This window comes from Phoca vitulina, unplaced genomic scaffold (assembly GCF_004348235.1).
Source record: "Phoca vitulina isolate PV1807 unplaced genomic scaffold, GSC_HSeal_1.0 scaffold20, whole genome shotgun sequence".
Taxonomy (NCBI): domain Eukaryota; kingdom Metazoa; phylum Chordata; class Mammalia; order Carnivora; family Phocidae; genus Phoca; species Phoca vitulina.
The window spans coordinates 19,262,867-19,279,812 of NW_022589723.1; the positions used below are offsets into that span (position 1 = coordinate 19,262,867).

The 16,946-nt window shown below is 43.5% G+C and overlaps 2 protein-coding genes and 1 pseudogene across 2 annotated transcripts; 1 reads left to right on the forward strand and 2 right to left on the reverse strand.

The window, feature by feature from the left end:
- Positions 1–5,601: 5,601 nt before the first annotated feature.
- LOC116640524 lies at positions 5,602–8,161 on the reverse strand (annotated as a pseudogene).
- Positions 6,985–7,140, forward strand: LOC116640777 (60S ribosomal protein L39-like). The gene has a single exon (XM_032418000.1). It carries the CDS (start codon positions 6,985–6,987, stop codon positions 7,138–7,140), a length of 156 nt encoding a protein of 51 aa, XP_032273891.1.
- A 2,128-nt stretch (positions 8,162–10,289) lies between the features above and the next one.
- Positions 10,290–14,143, reverse strand: BCL2L10 (BCL2 like 10). The gene is made up of 2 exons (XM_032417566.1): positions 13,618–14,143; positions 10,290–10,444 (listed from the first exon to the last, which is right to left on the reverse strand). The coding sequence occupies exons 1-2, from the start codon at positions 14,141–14,143 to the stop codon at positions 10,290–10,292; spliced, it is 681 nt and encodes a 226-aa protein (XP_032273457.1).
- Positions 14,144–16,946: the final 2,803 nt, after the last annotated feature.

Below are 16,946 nucleotides of genomic sequence, written 5' to 3' on the forward strand. Positions count from 1 at the left end.
CTGCAAATCAATCAATGTGCTATTTCACAACAACAAGAATAAAAACCATATGATCACTTCAAGGGATGCAGGAAAAGCATTTGACCAAGTACAACATCCATCCATGATAAAACCCTCAACAAAGTAGGTTTAGGAGAACATAATTAAGGTCATATATGAAAACCCCACAGCTAACATCATACTCAATGGTGAAAAACTGAGAGCATTACCTCTAAGCTCAGGAACAAGACAAGGATGTCCACTCTCACCACTTTTATTCAACGTAACTGAAAGTCCTAGCCACAGCAATCAGACAAGAGATAAAAGACATCCAAATTGGTAAAGAAGTAGTGTAACTCTCACTATTTGCAGATGACATGATACTATATATGGAAAATCCTAAAGACTCCACCAAAAACCACTAGAACTGATAAACGAATTCAGTAAAGTTGCAGGATACAAAATCGATACACAGAAATGTATTGCATTTCTACTGGTTAATAATGTAGTAGAAAGAAAAATTAAGATAATAGTCTATTTACAATTGCACCAAAAATACCTAGGAATAAACTAAGGAGGTAAAGGGCCTATACTCTGAAAACTATAAAACACTGATGAAAGAAACTGAAGATGACACAAACACATGGAAAGATATTCCATGCTCATGGATTGGAAGAATAAATATTACAAAAATGCCCATACTACCTAAAGAAATCTACAGATTTAATGTAATCCCTATCCAAACACCAACAGCATTTTCCACAAAAATATAACAATTCTAAAATTTGTGTGGAACCATGAAGATAGGCAAAGCAATCTTGAGAAAGAAGAACAAAATTGGAGCTATCACAATCTCAGATTTCAAAATATACTATAAAGCTTAGTAACCAAAACAGCATGGTACTGGCACAAAAAATAGACACATAGACCAACAGAACAGAATAAAGAGCCCAGAAATAAACCCATGATTATATGGTCAATTAATTTATGACAAAGGAGGCAGTAATATGCAATGGGAAAAAGACAGGCTCTTCAATAAATTGTGTTGGAAAAACTGAACAGCTGCATGCAAAGAATGAAACTGGACTACTTTCTTATAAACAAAAATAAACTCAAAATGGACTGAAGACCTAAGTGTGAGACCTCAAACCATAAAAATCCTAGAAGAGGGGCGCCTGGGTGGCTCAGCTGGTTAAGTGTCCAACTCTTGGTTTTGGCTCAGGTCATGATCTCAGGGTCATGAGATGGAACCCCTCGTTGGGTACTGTGCTCAGTGGGGAGTCTGCTTGGGATTCTCCTTTTCTCTCTCCCTTTGCCCCTCCCCCCCCATGCACATGCACACTCTCTAAAATAAATAAATCTTAAAAAAAAAAAATCCTAAAGGAGAGCACAGGCAGGCAGAGCACAGCCTCTGACACTGGCCGTACCAACTTTTTCTGGATACTTCTCCGGAGGCAAAGGAAACAAAACAAAAACTGTTGGGACTACATCAAAATAAAAAGCTTCTGCACCACAAAAGAAACAACAAAGACAACCTACTGAATGGGAGAAGATATTTGCAAATGATATATCCAATAATGCTTTAGTATCCAAAATATTAAAGAACTTATGCAACTCAACACCAAAAAAACCAAATAAGCCAATTTAAAAAATGGGCAGAAGACACAAACAGACATTTCTCCAAAGAAATCCAGATGGCCAACAGACTTGTGAAAAGATGCTCAGCATCCCTAATCATCAAGGAAATGCAAATGCAAACCACAGTGAGCTATCACCTCACACCTGTCAGGATGGCTAAAATAAAAAGAGGGGCGCCTCGGTGGTGCAGTTGGTTGAGTGACTCTTGGTTTCAGCTCAGGTCATGATCTCAGCGTTGTGAGATCGAGCCCCGCGTTGGGGATCCTGTGCTCAGCATGGAGTCCGCTTACGACTCTCCCTCTCCCTCTGCCCCTCCCCCCAATCCATGCACCTGCAAGTGCACTCTCTCTCTCTCAAATAAATAAATCTTAAAAACAAAAATGAAAACAAGAAACAACAGTGTTGGTGAGGATCTGGAGAAAAAGGAACCCTCTTGCACTGTTGGTGGGAATGCAAACTGGTTCAGCCACTGTGGAAGATAGTATGGAGGTTCCCGAAAAAATTAAAAACAGAACTACCATATTATCTAATAATTCCACTATTGGGTATTTACTCAAAGAATACAAAAACAGTAATTTGAAAGATACATGCACCCCTATGTCTATTTGCGATACTCAAGATATGGAAGTCACCCAAGTGTTCATCAATATATATACACCACATCTTCTTTATTCATTCATAATCATATACACACACGTACATACACACAACAGACTATTACTCAGCCATAAAAAAGAATTAAAATTTGCCATTTGCAATGACATGGATGGATCTAGAAAGTATAATGTTAAGTGCAATAAGTCAGTCAGAGAAAGACAAATACCATATGATTTCACTCATAGGGAATTTAAGAAACACAACAAATGAACAAAGAAAAAAAGAGACAAAAGACAGACTCTTCAATACAGACTCTTTCAGACTCTTAAATACAGAGAACAACCTGATGTTATCAGACAGGAGGTGAGTGGGGGAGTGGGTGAAATAGGTGATGGGGTGTATTAAGAATACACTTATCATGATGAGCACGGAGTAATGTATACAGCTGTTGAATCCCTATGTTGTACATCTGAAACTAACACTGTATGTTAATTATGCTGGAATAAAATAATAATTAAAAAAACTAAAGAAACTCAAAAAAGAAAAAAAATACAAAGAATACATTCTGGAAGTAATAGATGTGTGGGTTGGGAAAACCAGGCAGGAAGATGATGGGGGTGAATAGGGTCCTAAAAGACTTTAAGTTGACAGGGAAGGTACAACTGGAATAAAACTGAGTTTGAAGCAAACAACATTTACCCATAAGTGCCCACCTAGATTCTAAAAATGCAGGGGAAACCTGAGAGAAGATACTAACGAACATATTACTCTTCCAAGTAGACAACAGATCAGGCAAAAATTTGAGGGAACCACTGTTTTACAGGCTGATAGGTAAGATTCTCACTTGGAAATGCACTTCAACCCAGCATCCCAAGAATGCCTTGAATGGTCCCATTCATCAGTAGCACATCATGCTAATCATCTTCCTCTTAGGAGTCCAGACTACTTAGTTTATGGAACAACCATCCACATGCTAAAAACAATGAGAAGACTATTCCTTTGTCTTGTGGCTAGATATTATAGTCACAAACACTCCCCCAAACTGGAATGCCTCATCACTCAGCACGGTCAGTGCTGCTCACCTTTAGGATATTGTTTCTTACCACAGATGATTAACACATGTGTCTAATCCTTCATTTACTCAAAGAAACTGACAGGCCCTTGGTTAAATTACGGTTTGAGCAATGGCTGCACAACTCCAGCCTCCTAAAATGCTAGTGGAAAAAAGTGCTGGAAGAAAAGAAGGCTGTCAACCGAAATAAAGGGAATTTTCCAGTACATGGAAAACAACTATCATACCCATTCACTAACCTATACAATTAGCCAAGAAAAGAAAGTAAGAGATCAATATTAGGAAAGAAACATTAGTTAGAACTAGTGAGTGTTCAAGATAGCCAGAATTTATAATCTACATTAAATTTCTCTTCCGGATAGCCATAACCAAATAATAAATATAATAGGGAAAACTGATCCTTTGACTCAGGAATGAATTGAGTTGTACTGGTAACATAAGTCAGTTTAAGCAGAAAAGGGAATGTATGGAGTCCCAAGTAGCTTTAGGCACAGTCACATTGTGAGACATCAGCAATGTCACCAGAACTGTTTCTGCCCATTCTATCCTAACCCAAATCTCTGACCTCTGTCCTTCTGTGAGGTCTTCTCTTCCAGTCAGGCTCTCTCCATGCACTGGACACCTCAGCTGAGAAAGAGTCTCATCTGATAGTATCCGCAGAAATCCTGAAATTGAGTTGGGCTAAGTTCACTGAGGAATGGACTCTGTTAGGCCAGGTCTGGGTCATTTTCCCGAACTTGGGGTAGGGTCAAATGGGGAGGAGTCAATCCCACCAGAACCACATGGCCTAAGAAAAAAGGAGGTGTAGTTTCCCCCACTAAGAAAACTCCGGGTGTCAGGGGAAATGAGGGAGACAAAATGTCCTCTCTAGATTCCATTCCCAATAGCAGTAGAACTCAAAGTGTTGGAATACATCTAAGAACATAGGATCTATACGAAGGAAATCATAAGAGACCTAAAAAACATGAAAGAAGAGTTCACGTTCTTAGACATGTTCTTTACAATAATGTAAAGATACTGATTTCCAAATTGATCTATGATCTAATCCCATTCTAACAAGAATCCTAAAGCAATGTCTTAATGGATTCCTTATAAACTGTTTTTCGGAATTCACCTTAAACAATTCACAAAAATAACCAAGGATTTATTTTTTCTCTTCAAAGAACAGCACTGGGGAGACTAGATTTAGACCACTAGATATTCAGGCATACGTTAACATATAGTAATTCAGACAGAGTGCTATTAGCAGAGGAAAAGGCAAGTCAACAAAATAGAGAATACTTTCAAATCAGTAGAGGGAAAAATGGACTATCTGCAATGCTGAAATATCTATCCCAACTCTTAGAAGAAGTGAATCCTACTTCATATTAAAGAACTACAGACTGGATCAGTGACCCAGAACACAGAAGATTTTCTTTATAATCTTCAGACAAGGATGACCTTCCTAAAAAAGACTCAAACTCCAAAAGCCATAAAGGTAAAATTTTAGGATGATTTAATACTGGCAAGAGTGTGAAAAGCTAAGCATTTCCTACCCTGGTGTAAGTTTGGATTGGTAGACTCTATTTTGAATAATAATTTGGTGGTAGCCAAGTTTTAATACACATAAATTGATTCAGAATCTCTTTCTAGGATTCTCTCCTACAGACATAGTCATGCATGGTTACGCACACAAAAAATTGTGAGACGTTTCTCATAGCCCTTAAGAAACATGCTAACATACAGAGCAATGAAAAGCTACATCAGCTCGATCCCACAACCCCGAGACCATGACCTCAGCCGAAATCAAGAGTCAGATGCCTAACTGACTGAGCCACCCAGATGTTCCTTGACTAGTCTTATGAACCCTTTCTCTTCAGAACATATAGTTCTGCCTTGCTGTTCCGTCCTAGTGCATTCTGCGTTATTGCAGAAGTTGATGTAACCTTTCATTGTGCTGGGTGTAGAGGCTGCTTGGGATTCTCTCTCTCCCTCTGGCCCACACCCCTGCCCCCACTGCTCACACTCTCTCCCTCCCCCTTCCCTCCCCCTCTCCCCATCTCCCTCTCAAAAAAAACAAACAAAACAAAACTTATCAAAAGAGCAGGTCCAGTTTTTAGAAAGACCTGAAAGGATACCATACTATTTTTTGAAACCAAGTATTAGTATTTTTATTAAAGTGTGCAAATATCGTTTCCAGCAAGTGCCAAATGGAAGACCAAGCCCTGGAGTTCAAAAAGGAAACAATCTTCTGAACAAGGAGCACCAAGGCGGTCTTCTACTCCAGCCACACTACCCATGGCCATGACGATGCCAGCGAGCCAGTGTCAGCCAGATTACTGAGGGTTTACCACATCAGCAATGTGTACAATGTTCTAGACAGTTTCGGTTGCTAGAATAAGTGCACTGACTGAAATCAACAAAGGCTGGACAACCTGTTCTTCCAAAATAATTGGAAATTATTATTATTATTAATTCGGACATTAATGCCTATAGTTTTTCTCCTTGGGCATGTTAGTTTATTGGTTCTGTTACTGCAGAAATGGGACTCAGGCCAGCAGTTTCAGCTAGTGTGCACAGAAGGACTTCCATTACATCTGCATTAGAACACAGTGGAATTCCAGACCACTCAATGTTCATGAATATTCAGTTAACCATAGGGCCAACTTTATTTCTGGAGCACCACCTCCCACAAGAAGAGCTCTTGCTTCACTCAACAGCACGTAACACACAGGGCGTCATGAATGGAGCACTCTGCTTCTTCAATCACAATTTATTAGAACTATGCACAATTGTAACTTTTTCCAGTCCTCTTGAGCAGTTTGCCAGAACCACTTAAATTGACCCTCTCAGCTAGCTCAGCAAAATCCAGCATGTCACCAGTGAATTGGTCAACATGAGCAACTGGCTTGGTTCCAGTTGTCTTACAGAGGACTTCAGTGTCTTCTCTTCCAATATCCCTAGCCACCATAATCTTCATTTTGTTCAGGAAATTTTAATGCAAGATCTCTAAGAGCAGCTCTTAAGAATAGACTTCTGTATGAGAACATTATATCCGGTTTAAAAAATTTGCCTCACTAAATTTAGAATATAGGCTTCTTCCTTAGCACTGGGCCCCTCTGGGCATATCGGAAACTACTATGTGATTATCCGTATCTGTTCTGGAAGCAGATAAGGAAAACCCGGTAAGCCCAATCTTAGCCTTTTCAACTCTGATTAAGTCATCTTATGGGTGAGAACCAGCCCTTCTACCAACTTGTAGTCATCATTTGTCCCACCCAGTTTTGTTATATATATAAGCTATATATAGTTTATATATAAACTATACATACATACATAATTACACATACATATAAACATTTATTTAAACTAGGACAAAACAGGGGAGGCTGGCTGACTCAGAGCAGGAGACTCTTGATCTCGGGGTCATGAGTTCGAGCCCCACGTTGTGGGTAGAGATTAAATACATAAACTTGGGGTGCCTAGGTGACTCTGTTGGTTTCGGCTCAGCTCATGACTTCAGGATGAGATTGAGCCCCCAGTTGGGCTCCACGCTCAGCAGGCAGTCTGCTCAGTGGGGAATCTGCTTGAGATTCTCCCTCTGCCCCCTCCCACCCCCTCTCTCCCAAATAAATCTTTAAAAAAGAAAAAAAAAGTAAAAATAAGCTTTTTCTCTTTTTCACCACCATCCTGCTCTGCGTGGCTGGCTGCTTCTCGCCATGCCTTCTCACAAGACTTTCAGAATCAAGGGATTCCTGGCCAAGAAACAAAAGCAGAATCGTCCCATTGCCCAGTGGATTCGGATGAAATCTGGTAATAAGATCAGGTACAACTCCAAGAGGAGGCACTGGAGAAGAACCAAGCTGGGTCTATAAGGCGTCACACATAATGAGATGACACACTTAATTGGCACACATATTTAATTAAGCTGCGTGAAGATCATGTATTCTATCATTCTGTAAACATCCTTCCTACCTGGCCATAGACTTGTCTTATCATGGAAATGATTTTTCTCTGTGACTATGCCTCTGCACCAGTAGGTTGGTTCAGTAATAAATGTGAGACCTTTCGGCTCTAAAAAAAAAATAAAGTAAAAAATAAACTAGAACAAAACAAAACAAAGTTCGCCCATTCCCTGACCCTGGCAACTAACAATCTGGCATCAGTGAGGTTGGTTTTTTTTTAATTTTTTAATTTTATTTACTCTTTCTAGATTCCACCTGGGAGAGAGATCATCCGTATTTGTGTTTTCCATCTGACTTGCTTCACTTGGCATAATGCCCCTGAGGTTTCTTAACAACTACTTTGGTATCTCGAAGATCTACACCAGTAGCTGTGGCCCAGTCAATCACTTCCCTCACTGCATTTCCATTTACTGGAGAAAGCAGACTTGAACACGAAGAAAACTTTGAGTTCAATAAAGCGGTTCCATTATCAAACAGTTTCTCGGTCACTCAGTTCCACGGGTCTAGAGGAGTTAAGATTTCAATACCCTTTTCTAAATCCTTCTGGAAGGACATGGAAATGATGGTTGGATGAATCTCTTTCTGAAAAAGCTTCAGACAGGAATCTAAGAGAACCAGCAATGATGATCATCAATGTGGTACCACCTCCTGCTTCTTCATCTCGGGTGTTGGACAGCTCCACCTGCATTCTGGCTGCTGGATGGAACACTTGCATTTGTTTCAAAATAGTGGCACCATGGTTTGTAATGGCCACATCCTTTCCCATCTTCACTTATTTTTATCCTTTTGGTCCCAGGTTTGTTCTAATAGCATCAGCAAGAGCTGGCCCATGGAGAGACTGCTGAGCAGATTTGGGGTCCTCATGGTGCCTTTCCAGTGGCTGTTGGCAGCCCTGCGGAGCACCCGCTCCAGAGCACCAGTGCTTGGACATGGCAAGCCTGGAGGGTCTGGGTGGGCTCAGAAAGGACAGATGGATGTGGATTCCAGCTGGCTGCAGAATAATGGCATGCACCGTTCACCACTGAAGTGGATTAGAACACGTCACTCCAAAATATGAAACTTTGGTGTATTATTCTGAGCTTAAGGCAACTGAGAAAGAGCACACACAGGAAGGGCTCTCTGCCCTCTACTTTTCTGCCTAAGAGCAGAGCATAAATTTCCTTTTTTTTTTTTTTTTTTTAAAGAGCGAGCATGTGCAAGCACACGTGGGTTGGGGAGGGGCAGAAGGAAAGGGAGAGAGAGAATCTTAAGCAGGCTCCACACCCAGTGCAGAGCCCAACACAGGGCTTGATCTCACCAGCCTGAGATCACAACCTGAGCCAAAACCAAGAGTCAGGTGCTTAACTGACTGAGCCACCCAGGCAAACCCCCCCCCCCTTTTTTTTTTTTTATTAGTTTCAGAGGTAGATTTTAGCTGATTCATCAGTTGCATATAACACCCAGGGCTCAATACATCAAGTGTCCTCTTTAATGTCCCCACCCACCTCCCCTCCAGCGACCCTCAGTTTCCTATAGTTAAGAGTCTCTTACGATTTGCCTCCCTTTCAAACTTCATTTTATTTTTCCTTCCCCTAGGTTCATCTGCTTTGTTTCTTGAATTCCACATATAAGTGAAGTCAACTGTATTTGTCTTTCCCTGACTTATTTCACCCAGCATAATAACCTCTAGTTCCATCCATGTTGTTGCAAATGGCAAGATTTCATGCTTTCTGATGGCTGAGTAGTATTCCATTGTGTATATATACCACATCTTCTTTATCCATTCATTTGTCGATGGACATCTGGGCTCTTTCCATATTTTGGCTATTATGGATATTGTTGTTATAAGCATCCCCCCCCTTTTTAAAGAATTTTTAAAAGTAATCTCTATCCCTAGCATGGGGCTCAAACTCATAACCCCGAGATTAAGAGTCACACGTTCCACCAACTGAGCCAGCCAGGTGCCTCAAGAAAGGTGCCCTCTTATACCAGGAAGGAGAGAACAGTCATCACTGGAGATGGAAATCAACACCAAGAAGACTGTACAAACTGGATTAAAATAACCCTCATCTTCCATTAGTTTCCCCCATCTATTTCCTAGTCCCTTTCCCCAGAATATACTACCCCTACCAGTCTAACCCCTTTGTCTACTCCAGGATGTATCACTTGCTGTTAAAGTAGTATATAAACCCCGAATCTACACATTTCCTCGAAGTTTTCACTCTTCTATAGTCTCCTGTAAAAACATCAAGATCCATGTTTTTCACCTGTTAATCTGTCTGCTAAATTCACAGGCATCAGGTGGAGAGCCTAAGAGCTTAGAGTTAAAGTTTTCCTCTCTATCACCTGGCAGGTGATGAGTTGACTGCAAAACGGGAGGTGGAAGTGAAGGACTTTTTATGAGCTTGTGTATGGATTGTTTAAAATAAAGAATTGTATGTATTGTATTTAAAGAAAGAAAAAAGGAAATTTTCTTCAAGTTACTCCTACGAATGAAGTCTTATTAAATCCCAAGGAAAACCAACAATTTAAAAAAAAAGATACATAAGTTTATTAAAAATTTGAAGATACTTAACAATTTACTGAAGTCAAAAATATAAATTCTTTATAAAATCTAGAAAGGTAGAATTAGGAATTCAATTTCAAAGGATTTAGAAAGAATTCCTTATAAAAGTTTTTAACATTACATTCCTTGTCAAACTGGGCCTTGGAGGGCTTTTGGCATCCCACCCGACTGCCTGCCTTGAGAAATGAGTCTGCAGGAGCACAGGAAACTGGATAGACGAGAGATGCATATTCACTCTTATCCGAAGGTAGCAAAAAGTACCATGTTTCCTACTTACTAGAATGTAGCTTCTACTGCAATTCTTTAGAGAAATGAACCTTTAGAATCCATTTTCCCCCCACTCAAAGAAGAACCATTTGTGCCTTTGTCCTAATACTGAGTACTTGCCAGAAGTTAAAACTCTGGCTGAACCATCACCACAGGACTCCTTAGATGAAGGCAGGTAAAAATGTCTCAGAAGGTGGTTTACTCTGTTCTATTCTTTCACATCTCAAATTCAGTTGGCTGGTCACAGTTAGGCAGGTAGAAATGCGTTAAAAATTTCAGAACTCACAATAACCTTTTCCAGAAGTAGATTAAGATCACTGCTGTAAAGCATGACAGAAGAGCCTGGACTAGCATTCTTTTCCAAGACGGCAGCATGGATGTGAAGAAGAGACAAAAGCCATCCTGCAAGGGGGAGGGAGAAGGGAATTAGACCATTTCAGAATGCCCCATGCCTGAACTCAATAAAATACACTGGCGCTTCTGGATTAAACAGCAAGGTAACTCATGGATTTAAAGAATAGAAAAAGTAAATACTGACCAAGAGGCAACCTGTACTTAGGAAACTGAGTTAGGATTTGTAAGGAATCCAACACAGGGGAAAGAATGACATAGGAGACACTTAACTTTGTAACAGCAAGAATACTCAACGTTTGATTTGCCCCCCCCCCTTTTTTTTTTTAAGAGGATATCAAGCCCCACTACCCACCACATAACCTGATTAAAAATGGGCAAAGAACCTGAATGGGCCTTTCTCCGAAGAAGACCTACAAATGGCCAACAGACACATGAAATGATGCTCAGCATCACTTATCTGGGAAATGCAAATCAAAACCACAATGAGAGGTCACCTCACACCAGTCAGAATGTCTAGCATCAAAAAAAACAAGAAATAGGAGTTGGTGAAGATGTGGAGAAAAGGGAACTGTTGGTGGGAATATAAATTGGTGCAGCCACTATAGAGAACAGTATGGCAGTTCCTCAAAAAAATTCAAAACAGAAATGTCATACGACCCAGTAATTCCATTTCTGGGTATTTATCTGAAGAAAACGAAAACATTAATTTGAAAAGATATATGCACCCCTGTGCTCATTACTGCAGTATTTACAATAGCCAAACTATGGAACAACTCGAGCTTCCATTGATAGATGAATGGATAAAGATGTGGTATATTTATACAATAGAATATTACTTAGCCATAAGGACGAATGAGATCTTGCCATTTGCAACATCATGGATGGACCTAGAGGACATTATGCTAAGTGAAATAAGTCAGAAAGACACAAAAAACATGATTTCAGGGGCGCCTGGGTGGCTCAGTTGTTAAGCGTCTGCCTTCGGCTCAGGTCATGGTCCCAGGGTCCTGGGATCGAGCCCCGCATCGGGCTCCCTGCTCGGCGGGGGGCCTGCTTCTCCCTCTCCCACTTCCCCTGCTTGTGTTCCTGCTCTCGCTGTCAAATAAATAAAATCTTAAAAAAACAAAACAAAACGGGGCGCCTGGGTGGCTCAGTCGTTAAGCGTCTGCCTTCGGCTCAGGTCATGATCCCAGGGTCCTGGGATCGAGCCCCGCATCGGGCTCCCTGCTCAGCGGGAAGCTGCTTCTCCCTCTCCCACTCCCCCTGCTTGTGTTTCCTCTCTCGCTGTCTCTCTCTCTGTCAAATAAATAAATAAAATCTTTAAAAAAAAAAAAAACAAAAAAACATGGTTTCATTTATATGCAGACTAAAAAAAGAGCTGAACAAAACAAATAGGCTTATAAATACAGAAAACTAGAGGGGAGGTGGGTGGGGAGATAGGCAAAATAAAAAACATGAAGCATTTCAGATTTATTTTTATTTTATTTTATTTGAGAGAGAGCTGGGGGGTGGGGGGCAGGGAGGAGAGAAGAGGAGAGGGAGAAGAAACAGACTACTCCCGTGCTGAGCAAGGAGCCTGAGGCAGGGCTCTAGCCCAGGACCCCAGGATCCGGGGATCATGACCAGAGACTAAGGCAGACGCTTAACCAACTGAGCCACCCACTATATTGTACACCTGAAATTAGTAACACTGTATGCCAATTATACCAAATTTTAAGTTAATAAAAATTTAAAACTTGCAAAGAAAAAAAAAAAAACAAACAACCTAAGAGGAACGTAGACTACTTTATCACATTCTTTCCTGAGCCAAAGGCAGATGCCATTTGGGAAACTGGCAAATCACTAGGTTGAAAACAATCACCTAAGACAATAAAGCAAGCAGCTCCATTCAGATAAACGGAGAAGAAAGGAATGGAAGTCCAGATAGGGGCTTTTTTTTTTTTTTTTTTAAGAGAGGGGAGTGCAGAGGGGGAGAGAGAATCTTCAGCAGGCTCCCACCGAGCCCGAGGGGCTCGATCTCACAACCCTGAGATCAGGACCTGAGCCAAAAATCAAGAGTCTGACACTTAACTGACTGAGCCCCCCAGGCACCCTGAGGTAGTGGCATTTTAACTGTAGCTAGGAAGAGGTGTGGGCATGTCCCCTTTACTTAATTGGGGGAATCTGGGCCTCTTGATGTTAAAGGATTATTCCTTAGTCAATGTTAATTAGCCAAAATAATAAAAACAATGACCTCCTCCCAATTAATTTCCTCTTTAACTGCAAAGGGCCCTCAGGGGCCAAATGCCTTCTTAAGACCGGGCTCAGGTCCGGTTCTTAGAGTTCACAGGCCTGAAGACCAGCACACACACCAGGAAGAACGAGGAAGGTAATGCTAACACCGCAAACTGTTCATATAAGGTCAGGGTTCCCGTTCAGGTACTACCTCTCCTCCACAAATGGGGCCGATTTCGTCACCACAGGTGATGCCAACTGCCAACAGGAGCTAAATTCCCTGCAGGGTCTTCCTTAGTTCCTTTTTTAACTTAAGGAAGAGAGGAAAGGAACAGGAAGGAGTCTAGCTCAGAAACCAAGAGGCATGCTCTCCTCTTACTGAAGGGTGGTGGTGGGCTTTCCTTGATCATTAAACCGGTTTAAGAGCTGCAGGGCAATGGCCTGCCCCTCTAGCCTAGACCACAGAAATCAATGACCGACAGCTGAAAGCCAGAGCAGCTGGTTATCACCCAATGAAGGGCTGGGTGCAGAGGATTAGAAGTAAGGAACTCTGAGTCAATAGCACCGCTGGGTGCCTGCGCACGCTCTCCAACACCTCTGGCCCCGGCTCTTCCCGAGGGGTGTTGGGGGCTGGGCAAGGGGATGCCTTTTCACTCTTAACGTTTTAGGCTGGTGCTCTCCACCCGGCAGCGAGTGGGCTCTGTCTCTCCAAAGGTTGACTTAATAAGCAGAGGAGAAAGAATCCACCTGGCCCAGGGCCGCCCCACTGCTGACTTCACCAGTCTATGAGCGAAGCATCCCGACCTAACGTAGGCGCATCCTAAAACCCCTAAAACCGGCAAGGCTAAGGCCACAGTGGGCCACCCAGGTCGTGCGCATGGGCTTCAGAATGGGTTGGTAAGAGAGCCGTCTAGCAAGGGCGGATTCTGCCAGTCTGACTCCACCGCGAGAGGAGGAAGCCAGACTTAACACTGAAAGTCCTCGTCTTGCTGAAAGGAACGCCTCACCGGGTTGAAACCGCGAGGGCCCTCCCGGTGGTGGCCGCGTGGGCGCGCCCCCGGCTGCCCGTCCCCCGCGTGCCCCCGCGCTCACCCAGCCGTCGTGCGCCTCCAGCCAGGCGCGATGCTGTCCTGTGAGCCGATTGCAGAGGAAATCCACCAGGCGCCCGCAGTCCTGGCGAACGGTGGCCTCCCAGTCCCCCGGCTCCTGTTCCTGGTCGGTCCCCGACGGCGATCCCTCCAGCAGTGTTCCCGCAAAGGTCAAGAGCGCCACCACACGGCCCCAGCTTAGGAGTTGGGGGTGGGCGAGTATCTCCCGCTCCACCTGAGCCACCAGCTCGACGCGGTTGCCGCGGTAGCCGCGGTAATGGGACAAGAAGCGCTCGTGACGCTGCCATACCTGGGCGGCCACCGAGCGCAGCACCGCGGCCTCGGGCGTAGACGGCGCCCGCGCGGGGGTGCCGGGCTCCCGGGCGCAGTACTCTAGGTAGTCGGTTAGCAGCCGCGCCGTGCGCTCCCTCAGCGCGTCCGCCATGGCCTGACCTCTCCCCACACGGCCCGAGCCGACCCGACCCGGTTTTCTAGGCCTGGCTGCGCCTCCGCCCAGGGAGGGGCCGCCGCGCCCCGCCCCGGTTCCGCGCGCGGGGCAGTTGTTTTCCTAGGTCCGGAGAGGAGCCTTTCGTGGGAATCCCATTTGCACCTGTTCCGGCCCCAAAGGCGAGGCCCAGTGGTGTGCACGCGTTCACACAGCGATCAGAAACAGAATGAGACTTTTGGGGGGATTATTGTTCGGCTCTGGGCCTGGGGACTAAGAACCCAGAGGGGAGAGTCTGGGAAGTTGAGCTAGACTCTTGTCTCCTCCTAAGAAGAGGTTGACAAAGGCTACCCACAGCCCTCCACTGACGACTCCCTTGCGAGCATTATTAGCACCTCTCCGCTGGACAGAAGCAGCCAGGTGTGGGCCGGATCTGGCATATGCGGCAGGAAGTAGGATCCTTCTCTTGCAGGCTGCCGGAGTGCGAATACTGGCCGTATTGAGTCATTCGCTCATATTTATTCAGAGCCTGTTAGCACCGGAATGTAATGGAGAACAAGGCATGTGACCCCTGCTCTCAAGAACCCTACAGTCTAGTGCTGAAACAAAGAAACAGCCCCCACAGTAGAGTTTAATTATCACCGTAGTAGGAATAGGTGAGTACTCAGCTCCAGGATCGTGGCTGCTGCCGCTGGCTACCATTCCTATATTGCTTAGAATTCTCTTTACTTTTTACTGGCCAATTCCTCATTACTCCAAGCCTCTGTTATAGTTAATATTTCTTATATTAACCTTTCCTTTCTCTGTTCATGATACTCTATGGCTTCTTTCTCCTGATTGGACCTAGACTGACACAGAACTGGTATTAGCAGTGAAAATTCTGGGGCTGCAGTGGTCTGGATCATGTTGAAATATCACACTTGAGGGTGAAAGAGGAGTTGGTGCCCTTTGTATCACCGACAAGAAAAGAGGCAAGACATTTGGGAGGTCCTCTTGGATTTTGGAGGCAACACACACCACATATGAATGTGTGAATTCGACCCATCTACAGGCTGGTGGATTGGGAGGAAGAAGAGAAGGTTCTGTAGCACATTTAGGCTATAGTACGAGCTGCTGTACCACCTAGGTCTTATGCTCCAACAGATCAAATGATACGTGATGGGTCAAATAGGGATCCTGTATGGACACTCCAGTAAATACCAATAGGAGAATTATAGCACAGACCTCTAGGTTTTCAAAGAAAATCTGTGTCCTCTTCCTCAGATAGCTATTCTCCTTTCAAGAAGCAGGTTCTGCATGAGAGACAATGGACTCTGAAAAACAAACTGAGGGTTCTAGAAGGGAGGGGGTTGGGAGGATGGGTTAGCCTGGTGATGGGTATTGAGGAGGGCACATTCTGCATGGAGCACTGGGTGTTATGCACAAACAATGAATCATGGAACACTATATCTAAAACTAATGATGTAATGTATGGGGATTAACATAACAATAAAAAAATTAAAAAAAAAAAAAAGAAGCAGGTTCTGACTTGCTACTGGACCTTGGTAGAGCCTGAATGGCTAACCAATCGATATCAGGTGACCATGTAGCTTGAGCTCTCATCATGTGGATGTTGTCTGACCTACCTAGACATAAGGTTGGGCATGCACAGCAGCAATGTGTCATCAAGTGGAAATAGATAGATAGATAGATAGATAGATAGATAGATAGATAGATAGATGATAGATTATATATAACTGAACTCAGGCGGATCCATCAGGTACAAGTAAATTGCATGAGTAGGTGGTTCAGAGTCCTGCAACACCAATTCTTACTGCTTTGCCTCCTCCCTCATTCCATTCCTATGGCCTCCAAGGGATTGCTTATGATCAGTTGACTGAGGGAGAAAAACTCAAGCCTGGATTACAGATGGGTCCGCAAGTGGAGAGCTGGAGCATTACAGCCCCACTCAGGGGTGACTGTGAAGACATTGGTAAAGGAAAATCCTCCCAGTGGGCAGGGATTCAAGCCAGGTATTTGACGGTCCACTATGTCTGGAGGAAGAGATGTCCAGAGTACATATTTACATTGATTCTTGGGCAGTTGCTGATGGTTTGGCTGGATGGTCAGGGCCTTGAAAAGACTAGGATTGGAAGATTGGTGACAAGGAAATCTTAGAAGGAGGTATGTGGCTGGATCCCTCTGATTGGGTACAGACTGAAGATATTCAGGTCCCATGTGAATATTAGGAGCAGACTCTTAATAATCAGATAGACAAACTTCTGTGCTTTGTGGAGTCAGAGAGCTTCTTTACCCAGCCAGCATGGTGCTTGTTCTGTGGGCCTGCGAACAAAGAGGTGATGGCAGCAGGGAGAGCGTATGGCAACAGTGGAATTCTCCCACAAAGGCTGAGTTGGCCTCTGGTACTGGTGGGTGCCTGGTCTACCAACATCAGTGATTCGTTTATAGGGAGCCAAATGAATTTCATCAGAAGGGAGTATAAATCTCTGTGTATTGAGCTCCCGTGTGAACTGTTTTTGACATCTTATGGGTTCCCTTGCGGAGGTCAATGTTTTGATGTATGTTCATATTTTGTCAGAGAGTCATGATTTCCTTTTTGAACATTACATTTTAGCAACAAGCACAGTTTTTTCTTAGATTTGGAGTAGTTTGGTGGTGAGTGGTAAATCCTCTGGCCCTCACATTGGCTAACTCCTCGTAATTATCAGTTGAACCAAACAGCAAGTGAACAAATTAACCTCTACACAGAATTTCTGATCCACATGATGCAAGGAGGCAGTTTGCAGTCAGACTTGGTTAAAAT

Coding starts and splice junctions, on each gene's coding strand:
- BCL2L10 (XM_032417566.1), bottom strand. CDS start 14,143: ATGGCGGACGCGCTGAGGGAGCGCACGGCGCGGCTGCTAACCGACTAC. Junction 10,445..13,617: donor GCCCTCGCGGTTTCAACCCG/GTGAGGCGTTCC, acceptor TCCCCCTTGCAG/GATGGCTTTTGTCTCTTCTT.
- LOC116640777 (XM_032418000.1), top strand. CDS start 6,985: ATGCCTTCTCACAAGACTTTCAGAATCAAGGGATTCCTGGCCAAGAAA.